General features: G+C 36.9%; 1 protein-coding gene across 1 annotated transcript; it reads left to right on the top strand.

The window, feature by feature from the left end:
• Nucleotides 1–1,476: 1,476 nt before the first annotated feature.
• Nucleotides 1,477–19,856, top strand: LOC104404433 (probable global transcription activator SNF2L2). The gene is made up of 7 exons (XM_010012862.1): nt 1,477–1,569; nt 3,374–3,591; nt 11,372–11,477; nt 12,311–12,412; nt 16,981–17,113; nt 18,148–18,290; nt 18,946–19,856. Exons 1-7 carry the CDS (start codon nt 1,477–1,479, stop codon nt 18,979–18,981), a joined length of 831 nt encoding a protein of 276 aa, XP_010011164.1. The 3' UTR covers nt 18,982–19,856.
• The last annotated feature ends 368 nt before the right edge of the window (nt 19,857–20,224 follow it).

Here is a 20,224-nt window from a genome sequence, read left to right as displayed (position 1 = left end):
AGTCTTGCACAGCCCATCATCTGGAACTGGAGATTTGTTTCTGGGATTTGTATCATTATCGTACTGGTGAAGGTTTGGAAGGGCATTCTTTTCGGTGTGGCACTTCAGCCTAGAATAGTAAGCTTTTCTAACAAAGAGCTCAGTCAGATGAATTAGTTTAGTAAATACCTTATTGCTAATACACACATGCATGGGTCATATCTCTAGACATAGGCACAGAGCATTAATGTATCTTCTGATGATTGATTTATGTGAGGTTTTTTAAGCCATTTTAAGCCATATTTTGAGGAAGCATAAATCATACAGGTTTAGTTTTAAATATTACTGTTTATATTCAAAATACAAATTTGCACTTGAGAACTAATGTTAGGAGCCACAATAACAACAATTTTGGACTGCTGGTATTGTCACACTGATTTTCAAGTGGTGTCACTAAAATCTTAAGGAAAACTGACTTTACATCCATGCATGGAAATTTTGAAATCTGGGTATAGTAACTGGTACATTACTAGCTAAGTAGACAGTTCAGTATTTGTTTGCAGATCTGCAGTATGTTAAGAATTAATTTGCTATCTTCTAGTCACTAATTTTAAGAGTACAAGAGTATATGTTAGTTTACTTGGGGTTTAGTTTTTGGTTTGGTTTTTTTTGTCTTTACTACATTGTTGTATGTGATACTTAAAAAAAAAAGGTTTTACTTTTATGGTTTTTTGTCCTTTTTTTTTTTTTCAAAATATTACTGACTGCATGTGAGAATTTTATGCAGAATTCTAAAATGAGATGTTAGTAAACTCTCAAGCACCACTTCTGGTTTTTTGTCAAGCAGACAAAAATACAAATATATTTAGTTAAGTGAGTAGCAGTTTTCTGAAGGACCACAAAATGTTACCTAAGTTACAAAATGATAAGTTAACTAGGTTTTTGGTTTTTTGGTGTTTTGTTTGGTTTTTGGTTGGGGTTTTTTTTTTGTGTCTGTGGTTTTTTTTTCTTTTTTGGGTTGGTTTTTTGTTTGTTTGTTGGTTTGGTTTGGTTTGGTTTTTTTTAATTTCTTATAAATCAGAGTAGATATTTTATCAGTTCCAGTTACCAAAACAGGATTTGTTCACTGTGGAGCAATAAGAATGCATTTTCTGTAATAAATGCATTTTTAAAATGCATGCAATCTATTTCAGCTTTAAAATCATACATGGAATTGTCTAATTGTGCTGTCATAATTAAAATGCTAACAAGAATCAGTTACTGCCCAGCTAAAAATCTAATTTGGATCCCTAGAATAATAAGGGGAGAAATATGATAGGTAGTTGTCAATATTAAAGCAGGCTGAAGGAGGAAGGCTTCGGGCCTTGTAGTAGGTAGAATGAAACAGCAGATTTGAGTATCCACAATCTTTTCAGTATTAAATTTTCAGTAAAATAAAATTACTTGTATATGAAAACATAGCCTTTCCCCAGCTCTCTTTTTTTTCCTGATCAGCTGATGAAGAGACTAGCAGCTCGCTGCTTTGCTGGCTTGTTAATTTTATCCCCACTAACTGTGATTTCCGATAGTCGGCCTGCTGATAGTGGTAAGGTAAATATCCTTTTTCATTGCCGTCTTGAAGATTCAGTAGAACTACATCACAGGCATGCGTAGGTGTGTAACACATCAGAAGTCAGTGTTCTCTGTATTTCAGTGTACAACTGAGTACTTAAGGAGAGCAGTGACATTAACTGTTGACAGCCTTGCTGTATTTATTATTAGCTTTTCTTGCTTCTAAGATAATGCAGAGAAATGTCCTGTCTTAATCTTCGTTAGCTGCAGTGGTTTGTAGTGGGTGTCCAGCTTTATTCAAATTAATATTAATGAATTTGTGTGCAGATTTCTTTTTTTCTTTTTTCTTCCTAAGTCATCAGATCTCAAGCTTGCTTCATAGTGGTTATCTGAACGCTGTAGAAGCATGATGTAAATTGTCTTTTGATTATTAAGGCCTAGTTTCAGGCTGTCCCTCAGGATTCTGTGTTCGTGTTTATTCTGTGGATTTGCGCGTCGGAGAATGCATAGGAAACCGATTTATAAATCCCACTGGTTTTAACGTGCCAGGTTGTTTTGTGTTGTGCATGAGGTTTTGTTCACAAAACGTTTTTTCAAGAGACATTGTGCACAATTGAGAAAAATTATGTATGGGCTGTAATCACTCTTTTTATATTGATTGTTATGCTCACATGATCATAAATATTAGCCATGTTTAGTGCTGTGGAGAAATGAAGGTAATTGCTTATGATTAGAGCTCTTTCAGCTACGAGAAAGGATTGATTAGCATTTGCATGTACTCAAGGCAATATTGAGAGGCAAAAGGGACAAATATCAACATCAGTTACGTTCTGAGAAAGCATTAATCAGAAAGCCTAGTTTTAAGATTTTTTCCTTACTTTTTTATCTTTAATTTCAGTTCTCTTATGACCCGGTATTTTTACTTATTTTCTTTTGTTTGCTAGCCCAAATCAAGAAAAGTTCAGCTTCTTGCTTTATCACATACATCTTATAGTGTGTGAGCAGGTTCCCTTTATTTCTAGTTTGGCTTTTTGTAGCAATTTTTTTTATCCCTCTGCATAGTGCTGCTGGGTCTGGTTAAAAGCATACATTCAGGTAATTGAAACGAGCGTCCATTGTTTGTGACTGTGTGTGCAGTTTTGTTTTTTGTTTGGGTTTGGTTTTTTTTTTTTGCAGCCCATGTTATGAGTGCTTTTTACAGTAAAACACTGTATTGTCAGTGCTTCTGCCTATCTGTTGGTTACTATGCTGGTTACGATACCATTTTAGAAATGTTTTAACGCTTAAGACAATCTGGAAGTTGCTTGAACTATTTGGAAAAGAAGAGTCGTTACTGCATAAAGTATCTGTGTGTTGTTTGTGTGCACAAAGAACTGTGTGTGATCTGGCTTTGGGAGCTGGGTGCAGTTTAGACTGTCCTGTTGGAAAACATGTGAGATCAAAGTCTGTTTTGCATGGAACGACATAAGCCAGAACTGCCACTGACATGAACAAATGAATGTTTGTTGTACATTTACTGACATAGTACCACAGGCCATTATTGTGTGTGAAACCGAGTTGGTGTGGAATTCAAGGTTCAGATAAACATGCATATATTTAGATGATAATGGGAAACATTAATTCTCAGAACAAATTGATGTTTAGTGTCTCTTTGATTGCCAGTAACTCAGTTTCTTGTTATGCTCTTGTATATAAACAAGCTTTTTTGTTTAGAAATAAGCTGAATATTTTTAATCGAATTATCTGCATCCTGTGGGGTTGGGTTTTGTTTTTAATAGATTGTTACTTCCCTTTGTAATATCTTGTGTTTAAAAATCATACTTTTTTAATCCATGTTTGTCAGGCAATTGAAGACGGCAACTTGGAAGAAATGGAAGAGGAAGTCCGGCTTAAAAAACGTAAGAGACGAAGAAATGTGGATAAGGATTCTGGAAAGGAGGATGGAGAGAAAGCAAAGAAGAGACGAGGGAGACCTCCTGCAGAGAAGTTGTCACCCAATCCACCCAAACTGACAAAACAAATGAATGCAATCATTGATACTGTGATAAACTACAAGGATAGGTGAGCTTGGCATGGTCTCTCTCTGTTTCATGTGCTTTCTCCCTCTGATGATATTTCTCTCTATGTTTTTTAATGGCTTCAATTTTATTTTCAGTCGTTAGAAGGGTTTGCTGACAGAGTATTTCTGGAAAGTCATTCCTCTTAGGGCCAGATCCTGTAAGTCTTACTTTTTGTGGAGGTTTTTTTATAGATCTGTCTGATAGGAAGTTTTTGAAAGACAAACACAAAAAGCAGTCATAGAGCTTCTGCTTAAAAATGGAGTCATTCTGCTCAGGAATTGTACTTAAGAACCTTTAGCTTGAGTGTAATTTTTCTTCATTTTGGTGGTGCTGTGTGTGTGTTAAGATTTATCTTTTCAAATATACCGCTACAGATTTATTAGTGCAGGTTAACATGGGTCTTGCTATGACCGGAAAGATTGTCCAAAAAGTACTGGACTTATATCATGAGCCTCTGAGCTGCCAGAGTTAAAACTGAGCACAGCTGAGATGGAAGCCTGCTTGTTAAGAAATTCCTGGTTTTAGCATAACAAAATGCTGAACATCTGGACCTTAGCAAAAATAGTGGTTCGAATGTGAAATGTCACTTGAATACTTCTGTTTTGCAGGTTTTCAAACTGAAAATCGTCTATGCTTTATGAGAAAGAAACTGAGAATTAGTTAGTAGCATCTTGAATCAGACTTGTTTGAGGAAGTTGTATTTTTTAACTCAACTTATATTTGCCAAAAATCGGTTAAGCCTTCTTGTGTACTTATCCCTTCTTTGCTGTACATTGAATAACTTAGATCATATAAAGAGAAATTACAAGCTAAATGAATATAAAAGGCATTCAGAGAAAATCAAGAAGCATTTGCATTAGGTGACCCAGACAATTGTAACAATATAATTTTTACATGTAAACACTTTCAGTCTGTCACTTCAAATGACAAGTTCCTTTTGTGCAACTACTGTTCTGGGTCTGCCTGTACAAGGTTAGTTTAGGCAGTACCTGGGGAAGTACACAGAGCTGTGATGCCTGACTTTTTTGGCACGTAACTGTTGAAATGAAGCATTCTGTGATCTATGGCCTCTCTTTAGAGTACATCAGAAAGTTTATTGCATCAGAACAGGATTCACAGCAGTGGAGATGATGAGCAAGAAGCTGACTGCGAACTCAGTGTATTCAGCTTGCTGTGACTCTGGACTAACAGAATAGCTGAGAAGGCAACAGTGTTTAAGTTCAGGTATTTCAGTCAGGGCTGTATCTCTTCATTTTCTGTCTCTGGCCTTGAGCTTTCTCCTGAAGCCAAGCATTTCTGATCATGGTGCCTACTTCTCATTTTTAAAATAGCAAGAAAAGTTACTTCTGCTAGTAGGGGATAGCTACTGATAATTACTGGAGAAGCTGGAAGATTTTTGCCTGTCACTTGTGCCCCAGGAAGTTCGTATCTGATCTTTGTCAAACAAGGTAACGACTGTGCTGTTAGTAGTGACAAAGTATACTATTGCCTCTCACAGGAGCCCACATTTATGCAAGACAGAATTAGTTCCCACTCTAAGAAGTGTATGAAGCTCTATTCTGTTAGGAATTAAAAATGCCTGTTAAACTGAGCTCTTCAGTGTGATGAGCTATACAGAAGAGTTCCAAGTTCCTGTATTCTGATTTTTTTTTGGTAAGCTAGCATCAAACCACCCAATCCTATGAAAACTGGGATGTAACAGAACTGCAAATTTAGGCATCAGGAAACTTTAATATCATAAAGTCTTTGGGGTTAAGGTTGTTGTAGAGTTCGAACATTTTTAGTGATTTTCAGCTTTAGAATTAACTGGGTTTTAGGCATTGGAACCCTTCATGAACCCCTTTGTTGGGGGTTCATGTTTGTTCAGCTCTGGGCTTTTGTGTGTGTGAAGACAATTGGGGCAAGTATAGAGGGACAGGTTTATTGAAAGAAAGTAGGCCATGAGCTTCATCTGGGGAAAAAAAAAAAAAGGGTTTTCATGTATTTAGTACTTGAATGCTTGAAATCATCTTTGTCATTAGCTTAGATTTTCAGTGCTAGTGGATGTTTAATCTCTCTTTTATGAAAGTCCAGAGGGCTGATCCAGACCACAGACAGCTGATTGTGTCCCAAAAGGTGGTCAGGGGATACCCGTGCAAAATCTTACTGACTTTGTCCTGAGTTACTTTGTTAAAACCAATTCTTCAATCTTTATTAAGTTTTGTTGCAGTTAAAAAGCCAGCAGGCAAATAAGAAAAAAAAAAACCAAAACCAAAAATCAGGAGAATGCATTGTTAAAATTCAAGAGAATCTCTGTGTGCTTTCTCTCATGCTTCCCCTGGCTTTGGAGAAAAGCTCCTTGTAAATGCAGAACCACTTCTCCACTCTGATTAAAACCTTTCTTTTTAAAAACATTTTTCTATGGCCCCCACAAAATCCCGGAGTTATGAGAAAGCAAAATTAGTTTGTATGTCAGTTTTGTTTGTAGCCTGTTGAAAATGGGGGCAATTTTACAAGAGTTCAGTGTTATTTTCATAATAAGGAATTTCTATGCCAGATTTGAGGCCCAGATGTTGATTTTATATCACGCAGATGCAGACTTAGTCCCTCAAACTATCTTTGTCCTCCTTTGAAAGTTTTCCTTTATTTCTTATTTCAGAGGAAGACATTCATACCTTGTAATCCTTCATCTTCCCGACAGTACACTCTTTGGCGTTACATTGAGTTTGATGGTTCATGTCTAGGTGCCAGTTTATACTACAGCTAGTTTGCCTTGCCTTTGTTTAGACAGCCACTTCAAGAGTCCGAGGATGCTGGTAGTTTCAGTACATGCAGTGATTTTCATTTATGATCAGCCTTTCTCTCTGCTGTTTGTGAGACTTAAAGTAAGGACATGCATAGTGTACTGGTTAACTTCACAAAGCCTCCTCCCCATAGCAGGTGGCAGTCGACCACATTTTAATAAAGCTGATAAGAAAATTGAAGCTTGGGGTTGTTGTGCCCTGTCTCTGTTTCCTGCTTGGCAAGACATCCCCTCTCTGTGGTGCTTAGTATTTTAATCACTGCAGCATTAAAGCCAAAATGTTTCAATTTGTGGCCATAGTATTCGTACAGGACAGAGCTCAGTGAGATAATTTCTTTTTCTTTATGTGAAATGGATTTTATTCAGATTGTTTCCACCTGTTTCTCGAATTGCCAGTTTCTAACTGTTGTAAAATGGTGAGTGATGTAATTAGCCATTGCTAATCTAACTAGTAATTAATTATGCCAGCTGGTACTCCTGAGTATTCAAATATGCAGAGCAAATAATTCTTATTTATAGCCAAAACGAAGTAATGGAGTACACAGCCGTATGTCAAAACCAGGAATTAGATTTTTAAGTATTTTGACCCACTTCATTTCAATGATAGGGATAGGTCCACTATATATTACTGCAGTCAGTTCCAAAAAGTAACAACTATTAAATATATTTAATGAAAATGAATCATCTCGCTACATAGCTGTGTTACTGTTGGAAGTTGTTAAATACCAAGGAACCACCTTGCTCTGTGAGTTCTTCTAATTCTCCTCCCACACATACGCCTCTGTTTAAAGAGCGTCCTTGTGGGTTATATTTGATTAGGAGTTGTAATTTGCATGCCATGGTTCTGGTTGTGGGTGCTCTGACTAGGGCAAGCGTGCAGGACTCTTCATTCCACCCACTCTAAACTGAATGTTAGTATTTGTTAGAAGTGTGAAATTTGCCAGAAACGTGAGAACGTCTTGCAGTTTCAGCTTTAGTTGTCTCTGTCTTTGAATCCAAAGGAGAAAGGTTGTTGATAGCAGTAATGCTTTTGACCGGTCAGTGGCAGCTTGCTTCTGGCCACATTCTGCCAGGGAAAACAAACACAAAAGGACCCTTGTACAAATGAGGTCTAATTGTTCCTGCGTTTAATTCCACCGAAGGTGATACTGATGAAATGGCTGGAAGTGTGTGCTTGTGTGCACCCTGTAAGCAGTTTGACAAAAGTGAGATAAGATCAGAAACATTGAGCACATAATACTTTTCTAAGCAAAAATGTTTTAAAAATTAGCAGTATCTTTGAATGATCATTAACTCATACAACATGCAAGAATTTTTCGTGTGAGCACGCCTAAGACTAGCATGTTGAGCTGATGCAGTAGCAATGAACTGTCACTCAACGGTTGTTTCACAGTTGGGTCTCTTAATTTATTCTGGTCCTTCTTCCCTTCAGCACGTAGCCTCCTAGTTGCTAGGCAACCATAAGTGATTTTTTACTGCGCATGATTTTTATGTGGTAGTTGTTGTGGTTATTATTTTCTAATTACAAAAGTGGGGATGGGGATTAAAATCAGAGTTGCATTAATAATTGCCAATTTTCTCCTGTTGTATCCACAACATAACCATTTGAGATTATGTGGGAAAAGTTCACATTCAGTATAGATGCACATATACAAAGGAAGCAGAAGATAATATTTCTTTGCGAGAGGAGTTTCTATAAAAATGATAGAACAGAATAAGCTGTTCTTGATCTGAGTAGACAAAACCAGGCAGTAGTCTTCTGTCTGTTGAATATTTCATGCTCTTAATGCTTTTTCTTTCACAGCCTTAAATGATTCTTGGTAATTAATTGTATCAAGCAAAAGCTTGAAGGTTTTCTATGACATTCTTAGTTTAAAAGAATCTGTGAACAAATCACAGTTGGCTAGATTTCTATCTTGAAAATAGGATATTGCTGTTTAATAATTTACTGCTGTTATATTTTTAATATAAAATACAACATAAGGGTGGGTGGTGTACAAAAAAATAGAGGGAAAAAAATTACATAGCCATTAGATAAAAAGCTGTATAATCATCAGGAGCTTTTTTAATAGGACATATATGCTGAATATGTTTTAAAATTTTATCAAAATTAGAGTATTTTCTTCATATTTAAATCATTCTGATTGTTGTTAGGCTCTGAAGTTTAGTTGAAACAATACCAGCATCAGTGGTTTAGTAATTTTTCTCAGATAGATTCTTCCATTAAAGGGAAGCTGCTGAAGTTTAAAACACAGCAATGATATCTCAATCCTTCTGCATAGCAAATCCAGATTCATACTGCGCAAATTTTTGAAAGCAAGTTGTCACACTTTTCAGAGGATTAGCTTACATCTATATCTTATGTCAGTATATTGCACAGTTTTGTTGAAATAACTTGATTAAGTTTGTGAAATCAAGCACACAGAAAAATAGTATAAAACAAAAAAAAAAAGGTAGAAACCTAATGCAGTTCCCTCAGGAAGGTTTGTTACAGTATGGTGTGTAATTGCACGACAGTGTGCTGCCTTGCTTTTTCTTGCTTTTCCAGAGAACCAGTGCTTTGCATGTGTACAAGGTGAATGCTGATCACTGAATGAATGAATGGCTGAATTCCCCCTGGGCTTCTTTATAATGCTCAGAAGGAGTCTGAATATTTAGCAGATACAGAACTTTATTCACATTTTATCCTTATTTTACAAATGAGGAATAATGAAGACACCATTTGGGCACCAGAGATCTGACTTCACAGAGTACTTATTCTGTAGGTTCAGAAGAAATTTAGTTGATCTCAGTTGCAGCTGTGAGGGCTCAAAACTTCTTTTGATTAACAAAAAAAAAACCCAACAAAATACAGTCATCGATTTATGAAGAAGTGGAAACACATGCTAATTTAGTCAGTTGTGTCCTGTAGACTTAATGCATTGCTTTTCCTTATATTGCTTTCAGTTTGTCTTTGAGAGGACAGTCTGAGATGAAGACAAGTCCTGTCACATGGTATGAAGTACTCACTCACATAGATCATTAAGAAGATTGGTGCCTTTAAATCCATAGTATTAACACCTCCCACTTTGACAGGGGAAGTATGAAAGTAATGAATCTGTCTCTTTGGTGTAACTCAGTACCAAAGAAGATGGGAGGTGCTGGCAGGAGAGAAATTGTAAGTCTTGGGATGGCAATTACCTGGTCATTTTATGACTTCCTCTATTTCAGTAACAGAGTGCTTCCCAAATTGGATCTCTCGGATGAAATAGCTAGTCACTGCCTCGAGTGTGAGGTGCAGGTGGTCTTCGGGGTATCTAAGCCAACAGCTTTATGGGGTAGATCACCCTCATCTTCTCTGACAGAGATGTGCAGTACTCTGTTTTGTGCAGGAGCAACACCCACAAGTGTGTACATGCATGTGCCACAATCTTGGTGTAACCTAGGAGGCAGCCTGGCAGTTACTGGTAAGCAGGCAAAGGAATGGCTTCTGCTGTGGCAAGTCAGATAGAAGTTGTCAGGATGAGACAGAGGCTTTTGGTTTTTAGGTTTGCGTTGGATGGAATAATAGTCTAGCTGCCAGTTGGCACCCAGGCTATTGGTTGAACAGCACTGATGAGCAAGCTGCAGTCAGAATATTTACATTATTGTCCTCTGATGCAAGGCATATGAAGAACAGCAGTGTCCCAGGACAAAACCAAAAACAGTAAAAAATCTTGCATTAGGTGACCAGCAGCTACTTAGGAAATGAGGAAATTCTGTTTATTCTTATTCGTTGGTTCAGGTCTGTAAGAAAAATAGTATCTCCTCAAACTCTGGTGCTATTTCAGACATTAAGAAGTGCTTAGTGTATAGTAGATCCTCATGACTTTCATAAAAAGCAGAACAGTTCTGTGCTTTATATCATCCTTAACCCTCCATGACAGAACTGCCTCAGTTAGCCTTCCATTCAGTATTAGTTTAAGGTGTCTGGTAAGATCGCACATGACTGTGGAGGGTAACAGCATGGGACAAGATCAGGTGGAGACCAGGAAGTTGCCATCTGAAGATGCAAATGAGAAAACAGGGCCTTTTTTGAGTAGCTGTGAGGAACAGAATCATGTGAATGTGGGCTGGGAATTGCTTGCGAATGCTGTGTGCTGTGAATTAGTTCCTCTCAGCAGAGCTTTTTTATTGCTACTTTGTGAAAAAAATGACATACACACAGGATAAAAAAAGAAAACCTGTAAGTGCCATCAGCGCATTGCCTCTCCAGGTGACTTATAGCCATGTATTATTTGGGAAGCCACAAATAAGAAGCTTCTAAAAAAAAAAAAAAAACAAACCTCAATTTGGAACTGTAGAAATAGCTACTAATAAGGATGAACAGTGGGAAATCTGGAAATCTTAGAAATTCTTAACACCTGTAAGTGATAGGCAATGTTCCTAGAGTATGAAAGATTTCTAGATGATCCATCACTTTATTTCAGATGACTGGAAAAGTACAAACAGCAGTATGATTTTCAGTACAGTTGCAGTGATCTTCACAGAAACCTAACAGCCATTAATGGAAGTTACTATTTTTTTTGTTGTTGTGGTAACATCTAGTTAAGTCTGATAGCAATCAGCATCTGGTATAATGGAAATCAGTAAGAACAAATGGTTTCCTATGACAGGAAGGTACAAAACAACTATAAAATGACCAAGAAGATAAACTTACAGGAGGGATACTTGCTAAAAATTAGCTGAAACTAGAACAAACTGAAAAGTACAAGACTGTACTCAGCAAACTACTATGGAATTCAGATTCAAGTCCTGATCCTGCTTACATAAAGCCTTCTACACGTAAGAACCTATGATTGTGATAAGTTAGAACAGCACAAAGGGTATCAATTAAAAAATCAGAGCAAGGTCCAATTTCTAATTTTCTGAAAGAATTTGTTGTTTTTATTTTTTTTTTATTTTTTTTTCTTATGATTAGATTATATGTGTGTTTTGTGAGAAACTTCTCATTGCATTATGGGTTTGTTTTTCTCAACAGTTCAGGACGGCAGCTAAGTGAAGTCTTCATTCAGCTCCCCTCTAGGAAAGAACTGCCAGAGTATTATGAATTGATTAGGAAACCGGTTGACTTCAAAAAGATAAAGGTAACCTTATTTGGAAGTGGAGATTCCTCCATTTCTTTGTTATATAGAAGGGTGACTATGAAGTTGCATTAAAACTACAACAACATGAGTATTGCATTTACCTTATTTGTACCTGTATTTGTAACAATTTGTACATTGTTACATACCTTGTTAGGAATTTTATTTAGTGTATGTTGCAGCATATCACTATAATTTCAAAGTCAAATCAAAATGAAGCTGCAAGAATGACACTTCCAGAGATGACATCTCAGTGTCTTTTTTGCAAAGACCTAATTGTACGTCTTTATTAGCATATCTTTGGTAAAAACACACTGTTTGCAGAGTTTTAATGGTTCCAGGGGAATTTAGGCATCCCTGAACTAGCTTCATGTCTTGGAACAGCTATGTCAGATCCAAATACAGTTTGTCAGATTGAGTTTATGCAGCTTGTTGCACATTAGGTAATGTCTTAACTCTGTGACTCTGATTCATGTCATAGCTTATTTTGTTTCTGTGCTAAAAGAAGAAACTGTAACTCCTTTTACTGCAAGAGCTCCGTTTCTGTTGCTTCTGTACTTTCCAGTTCACACAGAAATTGCTTAATTTTTACTCTGTTATCCTGGTGTATTTTTCTTGAGTAGTATGTTAAGAATACATAAGACTTTATTTATTTGTTTTAAACAAATACTTGTCTTGATGCTTAGGTTTCTGTTGTTTTTTTTTTTTCTTTTTTTTTTTAAAGAAGGCTTGTAATGTGTTGAAATCAAATACTAATTCAGTGTCCTGTCTGCTGTTTTTCTTTCTGCACCACTGCCCATCCATATTTCTCTTCATTTCCTTCACAAATGCAACAGGAAAGAATTCGCAATCATAAGTATCGGAGTCTTGGAGACTTGGAGAAAGATGTCATGTTGCTGTGTCACAATGCTCAGACATTCAATTTGGAGGGATCACAGGTCTGAATGAACCACTTTGTGTTAAACATACAGGTTTTCCTTGCCTAATGTTTTCAGTACTAGTGGATTTTTATATTCTGTTTATAAATCCTGTTTTAATTCTTATTTTGAATAGAGAAAAATGCCCAGATTCCTAGAATCATCAAGAATTCACTTGACACAGCTGCAGTTTGTGCATGCAGTGAAAATAATTTTGGCTCTGATTCAGAGATCTTTTTTTTCTAATCTGAATAGTTAGAGCTGCTGTTAAGACTGTTTCGGTCTATGGTAAAAGTGTGTGTAGAGGTGTCCATTTTATGAGACAGTAGTAATAAGCCACAGATGAAAGTTTTAGAAGGCAAGATACCTCATCTCAAACAGATGTGTTACAGACAAGAATGTGCTTAGTGCTGTGAATTCGGAATAGGACACTGGCAGAAAAGGAAAGACTACAAAGTCTGGATGACAGATAAGAAAGTTGTTACAATACCATGAAACATAGTCTTGGATGATTGTTTTCATAGGTGAAGTCCAAATAGTGTGATGCAAACACAATATTAAATTGAAACAGAGAACACGAAGTCAACTCCTGTAATGTGTAAGGGGAAAAATTTGAGTTAGAAGAAGCCTAAGTAAAAGTAAGCTGAAGGCTGATGCTGCCAATACATTCAAATCATTCAAATTTCTAAACGTTACTAATGACCCTTAGCTGAACTGGAGAGTTTATATTAAAATTTAAGAATTAAAATGAGAATGCAATGAATTATGGAGGATTCTTAAATACATCTCATTATTTTGTGGTTATTTTTGTTATGTAGAGACAATGTTTTCTGAAATATGTGCAGTATTTTTACTGTCTTCAATTATATGGAAACAACCTAAAGTAAATCAGCTAAAAAATATTTTATTAAGGAAATTAATAATGGTAGGAAGCATGGGACAAAAATTTGTTACCTGTCCAAGTGTAAATTGCCAGATTACTGCTTAGTCACATAGGAGTAAACCAGATACAAATATCTAATGATAACCAATTAATAAAAAAAAAAGGAGAAGGAAAGCTAATACTGCCAGAAACTATCACTGAGACTTTAGAAAATGGTAAAAGTTGGTAAAGAAAGTAAAAATAAAAGTCAGTAACTAAATGGGAAAAATAGTGAAATTACTCGCATGAGATTGACTCAAGTTGCTAAGGGGAAACTGGTCTCTTGTCAAGCAGAGGTGATAGAATTGACAGGAATAATCGTGATTGGATAGGAACATTGAGTAGATACTGCTGTTCTGTTTGGAAATAGCCCAACTTACATCAGAGTGTTGCAGTATTATTTTCTATTCCAGTGTACGAACGTTAATTACCAGAGCTAGCATTATTTATTTGTAGCATGAAGCACAGATAACTCATAAGTATAATTCTTTTAGGTTTCTTTCTAGTAAGTTCTCATACCATTCATTTCGTTTTCCAGAGAATTGTGGCACACTTCTGCAGCAGTCCAATTTTAAGGCTACCTCATGTACTTTTCAATAGTTTGTGTCCAGCTTTCCTCTGATACAGCAGTTCACCTCAGTAAACTAGATTATTTGCATGTGCACCCGAAAGCAGTGAAAACAACAGGCTAATTCAAGCAGTTGTTTAAGTACACAGTTACTTCAAGTTAAACTTTAGTTGTTTGTTTTGCTAGTATGAAGCATGCTGCTTTTCCTTGGCACAGAGCAGTTCCATCTGAGCTGAAACCTTCTGAGGGGTCTTCAGGGAGAGACAAACTGCATTTTGAGGTTTTTGTCCTCAGTGCAACCTCAGTGATTTGAAATGTTTTTCATGTTGTAATGGTCAGATGAAACACAGACATGTAAGAGGTTAAAAATACTATGTGTCTATTGAAACAGAAGATTTGTCGTTAAGGTTGTCATTTGTCATGAAGTTCTGTTGTCATTGCTTCTCTCTTTTTAAGTAAGTTAGACTGTCATTGCTACTTACCTTTTTGAAACCTGCTGGAATTGGATTTCGGTCAAAATAAGACAACTTCTATTTGCATAGCTTTTCCTGAAGCAGTGCCAGTTTTTTTCTGGATCAAAGTAGATACTGAATATTACAAATAATTCCACATTAAGAAGTTTAAGTAATTTTTAAAACCTCTTTATTTCCCTAGGAAATTCTGCTTAAAAGTCTGGGTCGCAGTGATACTTTAAGTATGTTGTGACCAGCATTAAAAAATAAAATGTTGTATGTGTCCTTAATTCTTTTTTTCTTAGAAAACTGTTTGTTCTGGGAAAGGACAGAAAGGTTAGTTGAAAGAGCCATTCCTAAGACCAATGGAATGTACTAAGCCTTATGCATGAGGAACTGAGGGATTCTATCGATAGCTGACTTGAAAAGAAATCTGCATGAGAAAAAGTCAATAAGCAGTTGACTTTGAAGCTGTAGGGTCTCACAGCCCACTAATGTCTCAAGACAATAGGAGAAAAACCTTTTCAAAACATTCTTGATCATATATGTCAAGAAATTTTATCATGGTCAAGAGCAGTAAAATATCTCACAACAAAAAAGTACAGCAGTACTTACAGAATGGGGAACAAGCTGCAGTGAGACATGGTGGTCGAGTGAAGAGAGATTGCGTATTTCATTTGAAGTATTCCAAAAAAAGTTTATTGAATTAATTTTGTGGAACCTGCAGAGTATTAGAGCAGTTTTAACATACAGATTGTATAATGGCAGCCAAAAAAAACTTCCAGCATCTTTGGCAAAAATACCCAGTGTCCTTTTATATAAGAAAGTATGTAATACAGCCAAAGGACTATGCTCCATCCCTGGTAGTGTTCAAGGCTAGGTTGGATGGAGTCTTCAGTGACATGGTTTAGTGCGAGGTGTCCCTGCCCATGGCAGGGGGGTTGGAACTAGATGATCTTAAGGTCCTTTCCGACCCAAACCATTCCGTGATTCTGTGATTCTATGACTAGTATGAAGGCCAAGGTGGTTCAAGTGACGATTGTTATGAAGTCCAGTAAGGCCAACTGCAAGATCCTGCATATGATTCTTGACAACCCCAAGCACAGCTAAAGGCTGGGAGGAAAATGGGCTGAGAGCAGCCCTGAGGAGAAGGATTTGGGGGTGCTGGTTGACGAGAAGCTCAATATGACCCAACAGTGTGTGCAGCCCAGAAACCAACCATGTGCTGGGCTGCATCAAAAGGAGCATGACCAGCAGGTCGAGGGAGGGGATTCTCCCCATCTATGCTATTCTTGTGAGACCCCACCTGCAGTATTGCGTCCAGGTCTGGTGTCCCCAACACAAGAAAGGTGTGAAGCTGCTTGAGTGAGTCCAGAGGAGGCCACGAAGATACTCCAAGGGCTGGAGCACCTCTGCTGTGAAGACAGCCTGAGAGTTGGTCTTGTTCAACCCGGTGGAGAGAAGGTTCCAGGGAGACCTTAGAGCAGCTTCCAGTGCCTAAAGGGAGCCTATGAGAAACCTGTAGAGGGACTTTTTACAAGGACGTGTAGTGACAGGACAAGGGGGAATGGCTTTAAACTGAAAGAGGGGAGATTTAGGTTAGATATTAGGATGGAATTCTTCACTATGAGTGTAGTGAAATGCTGGCACAGATTGCCCAGAGAAGCTGTGGCTGCCTGGCAGTGTTCAGGGCCAGGTTGGACGGGGCTTGGAATACCCTGGTCTAGTGGAAGGTGTCACTGCCTGTGGCTAGCCATGACAGCGGGGGTTGGAACTAGATGATCTTAATGTCCCTTCCAACCCAAACCATTCCATGATTCTGTGATTCTATGAGTCTATACCCTTCTATTAACTATTGTTAATTGTTTAGTGCTGAATTGTCTAGGGCTTGACTTCTGACATTATACAAAACAAAATGTGCAAGCTCATTGTTAAGGTGATTATGAATGACCAGATACTCATCCAGGCAACAAGATTCTTACCGTCTTAATCTGAGAAGTGCGTTACAAGTCAAATGTAGTCCTCTCACCCTTGAGAGTCCCTTCATGCTTGAGTTTAAAGAGAAAATCTGAGGTACCAGAGACACATGGCAAGCTACAGAATGTTTGAAAACAGATGCTAAGGTTAGAACAAGAGCTTTTTAGATGTGCGAGGAAGGAAGGAATGAGCTGCTTGGAATAAATTATTTTCCTTGTAGCCACTTTGGATTTCAGAAAAAAACTGTGCATAATTAGCCACTGTCATTATCAACTGTATCACTAGACTATAACCTATTTTTTAATTAAGGTGCTTTCTGCTGAAGACTGTTACTTTGGCAGTTTTTAAAGGCTGTGATGATCTAATAAAAACACACGATAGTTCCTGTGGTAGTAAAAATTACCAGAAAAACACTCTTAATTGGACATTTCAGATGTAATACATTATAAAAGCTGTATTCTTTCTGCTCACTTTCGACAAATTTCTTAATTTAAAGCATGAAAATTTAATGTTAGCATTTCTTGTAACATTCATGCAACAAGCATTGTTACTCAGTATTTGAAAAGGCCATATACTCTGTGGGTTTGCATTGGAAATGAAGGCCTATGCTGTAAATTTTTGATACTGCTTGACTTTACATTTCTGACATAGGTTTGTATTCATACTGTAGATCTATGAGGATTCTATTGTTCTTCAGTCTGTGTTCAAAAGTGCACGACAGAAGATTGCCAAAGAAGAAGAAAGCGAGGATGAAAGTAACGATGATGATGAAGAAGAGGAGGAAGAAGAATCAGAATCAGAATGTGAGTCCCATCCTAAATACTGGAAAAAAAGTACATCTAGGAATGGAAGGGGAGGTATTCCAGTTTCTGCATGGAACTGATTGTAAGGTTCTATTTTCTGCTGGTGGCGGTAATTTACTGAGTTTGCTACTTTGGGTGTTAACATTCAGCTTAAGGCTTTTGGCTGCATGTTCTGCCTATACCTCTTATAGTAAACTATTTTTAAGCCAGAAACAAATCACAGAGATGCTTTGTGGAAGCTGATTTGACTGGACGTGAGTATAAACCCTTCTGGTCCTGTTCATGTTATTTGTAAATAGAAGTTCCTGGAAGGGCTAGAAACAGTCTTTATCCATGGATTGTCATCCTTCAGACATGGTGTGACATATAAAACTCACTACCTGGTTAAGAACCACAAGATGTTGCAAATGTTCTTCAGTTTGACAAGGCCTAATTAAAACTCCTATTGTTTCAGAAGCAGGAGGTGACACTCTGTCAGTCCCTGCAGAATTGGAAACATGATACAGTGGAAAAGGAGGGATCTCTTCATTCCATTTTCTGCCACCCAATAGATCTGCCCATACAGTCCAGCTACCCTAGCTGTCTGATTACAGAAACTGTAATACTTGGCTCTGAGCTACTCTTCTAAGTATGTCACACAGGTGTGCAAAGCATGCAACTCAGAATTTGCCAATCATCTTCACATAGCATTTCTGTTGTTTAAAATGTCTGTTTGTACAAAGGATAAATATGTGCAAGGAAGAAAATATTTTTAGATCTGTGTCTTCTCACAGGACCTGTAGACACCATGCATTCTGAGAATGAAAAGAATGCGAATGGTCAACTTAAAGTTATTCTTTATAGTTTAATACAAATAATTTTTAAAACTGTACAGAAGTAGAAAAATAAAATCAAATACCTCTGCTTCATTGTTCCAGAGCACAATTAAAGGACAGAGGAAAATATCAGGCTGATACCAGGGGTGAATTTCTGTGAACAGAGAAAGCATTTAAAAGTGAAAGTTACATTCATGTATTCTTTTAAAATATTTGCAGCGAAATCTGTGAAAGTCAAAATCAAGTTAAATAAGAAGGAGGAAAAAACTCGGGAGAAGGGAAAAGGCAAGAAGAGACAAAGCCGAGCAAAAGCCAAGCCTGTTGTGAGTGATGATGATAGTGATGAGGATCAAGATGAAAATGTAAGTTTTGATCACTGAGACTGTGGAAGTGGTTACAGTGATTGCGTCTCTACCCTGTCCTGCTTGCTGTAAGAGTTCTCAACTATTCATGCTTAAGCAAATGTTTAATCTGTAGTGATCATCGTGAGACAATTAGGCAGGGGTGTTAACTGTACCTGGGTGTGCTTATGAGATCTGGTTGAAATGCTGAAAGACAAGAAGTCAAAGAAGTTCAGAGCTCATTTCTTGGAGCTGATCTACTTTTATTGAATCTTTAAACCTCACGGTCTGTTTGCTTTTGTCCACAGATGAAAAACTGATGGCTTGACATTTTTTTTTTTTCCTTTGGTGGGTGCTTCTACTATTGCAACAAATGAAAACAGAGCTCTTCCAAGTTGTTAAATGTCTGCATAGAAAGAAAGATCTGGTGTTTCCTGACTCTGTGTCTTCCCTTCCCTAAAGAAGTCGACAGCAATTTAATGAAATGTCGTGAAAAAGAAATGTTAGATAACATCATACCTTTCTTAAGGCTATCTTGATTTGTCAGTTTAATTGTCATTTTTCTGCCTGTTACTTTCTTTTTTTCTTTCTTTTTTTCGTTTTTTTCCTTCTTTAACAAATTCCACAGCATAGCTGGCAAACAATTTCTGACTTGTCTTGTGTCTCTTACCTCTAGGACCAGTCGGAAGCAAGCGGAAGTGATGATGAGTGATCCATAGGGTTTATTTTCTTGGCAGAACTGACCCCTTCCCCTTCTCTTCTCCCTTCTCCTATTTTACACCCAGTGAATACATTTTGTCAAATAGACATTGGGTTGTTTCTATATCCTTATTCTCTATAAATTAGCTTTAGGATAGTGCCAGACAAACATATGATATCATGGTGTAAAAAAGCAAAAAATGTAACATATTGTGACCAAATGGGCCTCAAAAGATTTAAGAACAAAAGAACAGCAAAAAAGCTTTTGATGGAAAATGTGGGTTGATAGTATATTTCTATGGGCTGGTTTTAACTTGGTAATGGTTTGATTGTGCCTGGTTTTACCATTTGATAGAATGTTTTTCAGTGGCATCAGAAAGACAAAAAAAAAAAAAAGTCTTTTGTAGCATTGATAACCAGGAAAAGCCATTAAAAGCCACTGGTTATTTTATTTTTCATCAGGCAGTTTTCAAAGTTTTTATTTGTTCTGTATTGGATTTTTACACTGTGGTACATATATGCAACTTTGTTTAATAGCTTATAAATGTACAGTAGTTAGCCTTCATCCACTTTATCCCATATGCATTTTTACACTTTATGCTTGATGATCTTCAGAAAAATGCTTTTTGAATTGTATCAAAATTATGTCTACTGTAAACTTTGCTTAACTTTTTTTCCTTGATTAAAAAAGTTGGGTTAAAAAAAATGCTATTGAATATTGCAATCTATATAGTGTAATGGATGGCTTCTTTCATCAGACTGATCTTCTATGTTACCAATGTGGATTATCACCTTTCCCTAAAGTGTACTTAATCTTTGCTTTCTTTGCACAATGTCTTTGGTTGCAAGTCATAAGCCTGAGGCAAATAAAATTCCAGTAATTTTGAAGAATGTGGTGTTGGTGCTTTCCTAATAAAGAGATAATTTTTTTCAATAGTTGCAGCCTAGTGTTAGGAGTTCCGCAAAAATCTTTTTATAGTAGGGATGACAGGGCAGGAATGTCTCCTGTAGAGAGGTACAATGTGGTCTGTCCTGATTGTAAAATAATTCATTCAAATGGCATGGACATATTTGCAGAGACGACAGAAGATATGCACCAAATGTTAAAACAAAACAGTAAAATGGAAGTAGTAAAATAATACCTTGAAGTAAAAGTGTAGTTCATTACCTAATTACAATTGAAGTGATTAAGCAATAAAACGAACATTTCTTTTTTTTTCAGGAAATGTATGTCCATAGGCCTCAGTGGGCATGAA

This window comes from Nestor notabilis, unplaced genomic scaffold (genome assembly GCF_000696875.1).
Source record: "Nestor notabilis isolate BGI_N333 unplaced genomic scaffold, ASM69687v1 scaffold5324, whole genome shotgun sequence".
NCBI classification, from domain to species: Eukaryota; Metazoa; Chordata; class Aves; order Psittaciformes; family Psittacidae; genus Nestor; species Nestor notabilis.
This window is presented reverse-complemented; position numbering and strand designations above follow the sequence as displayed.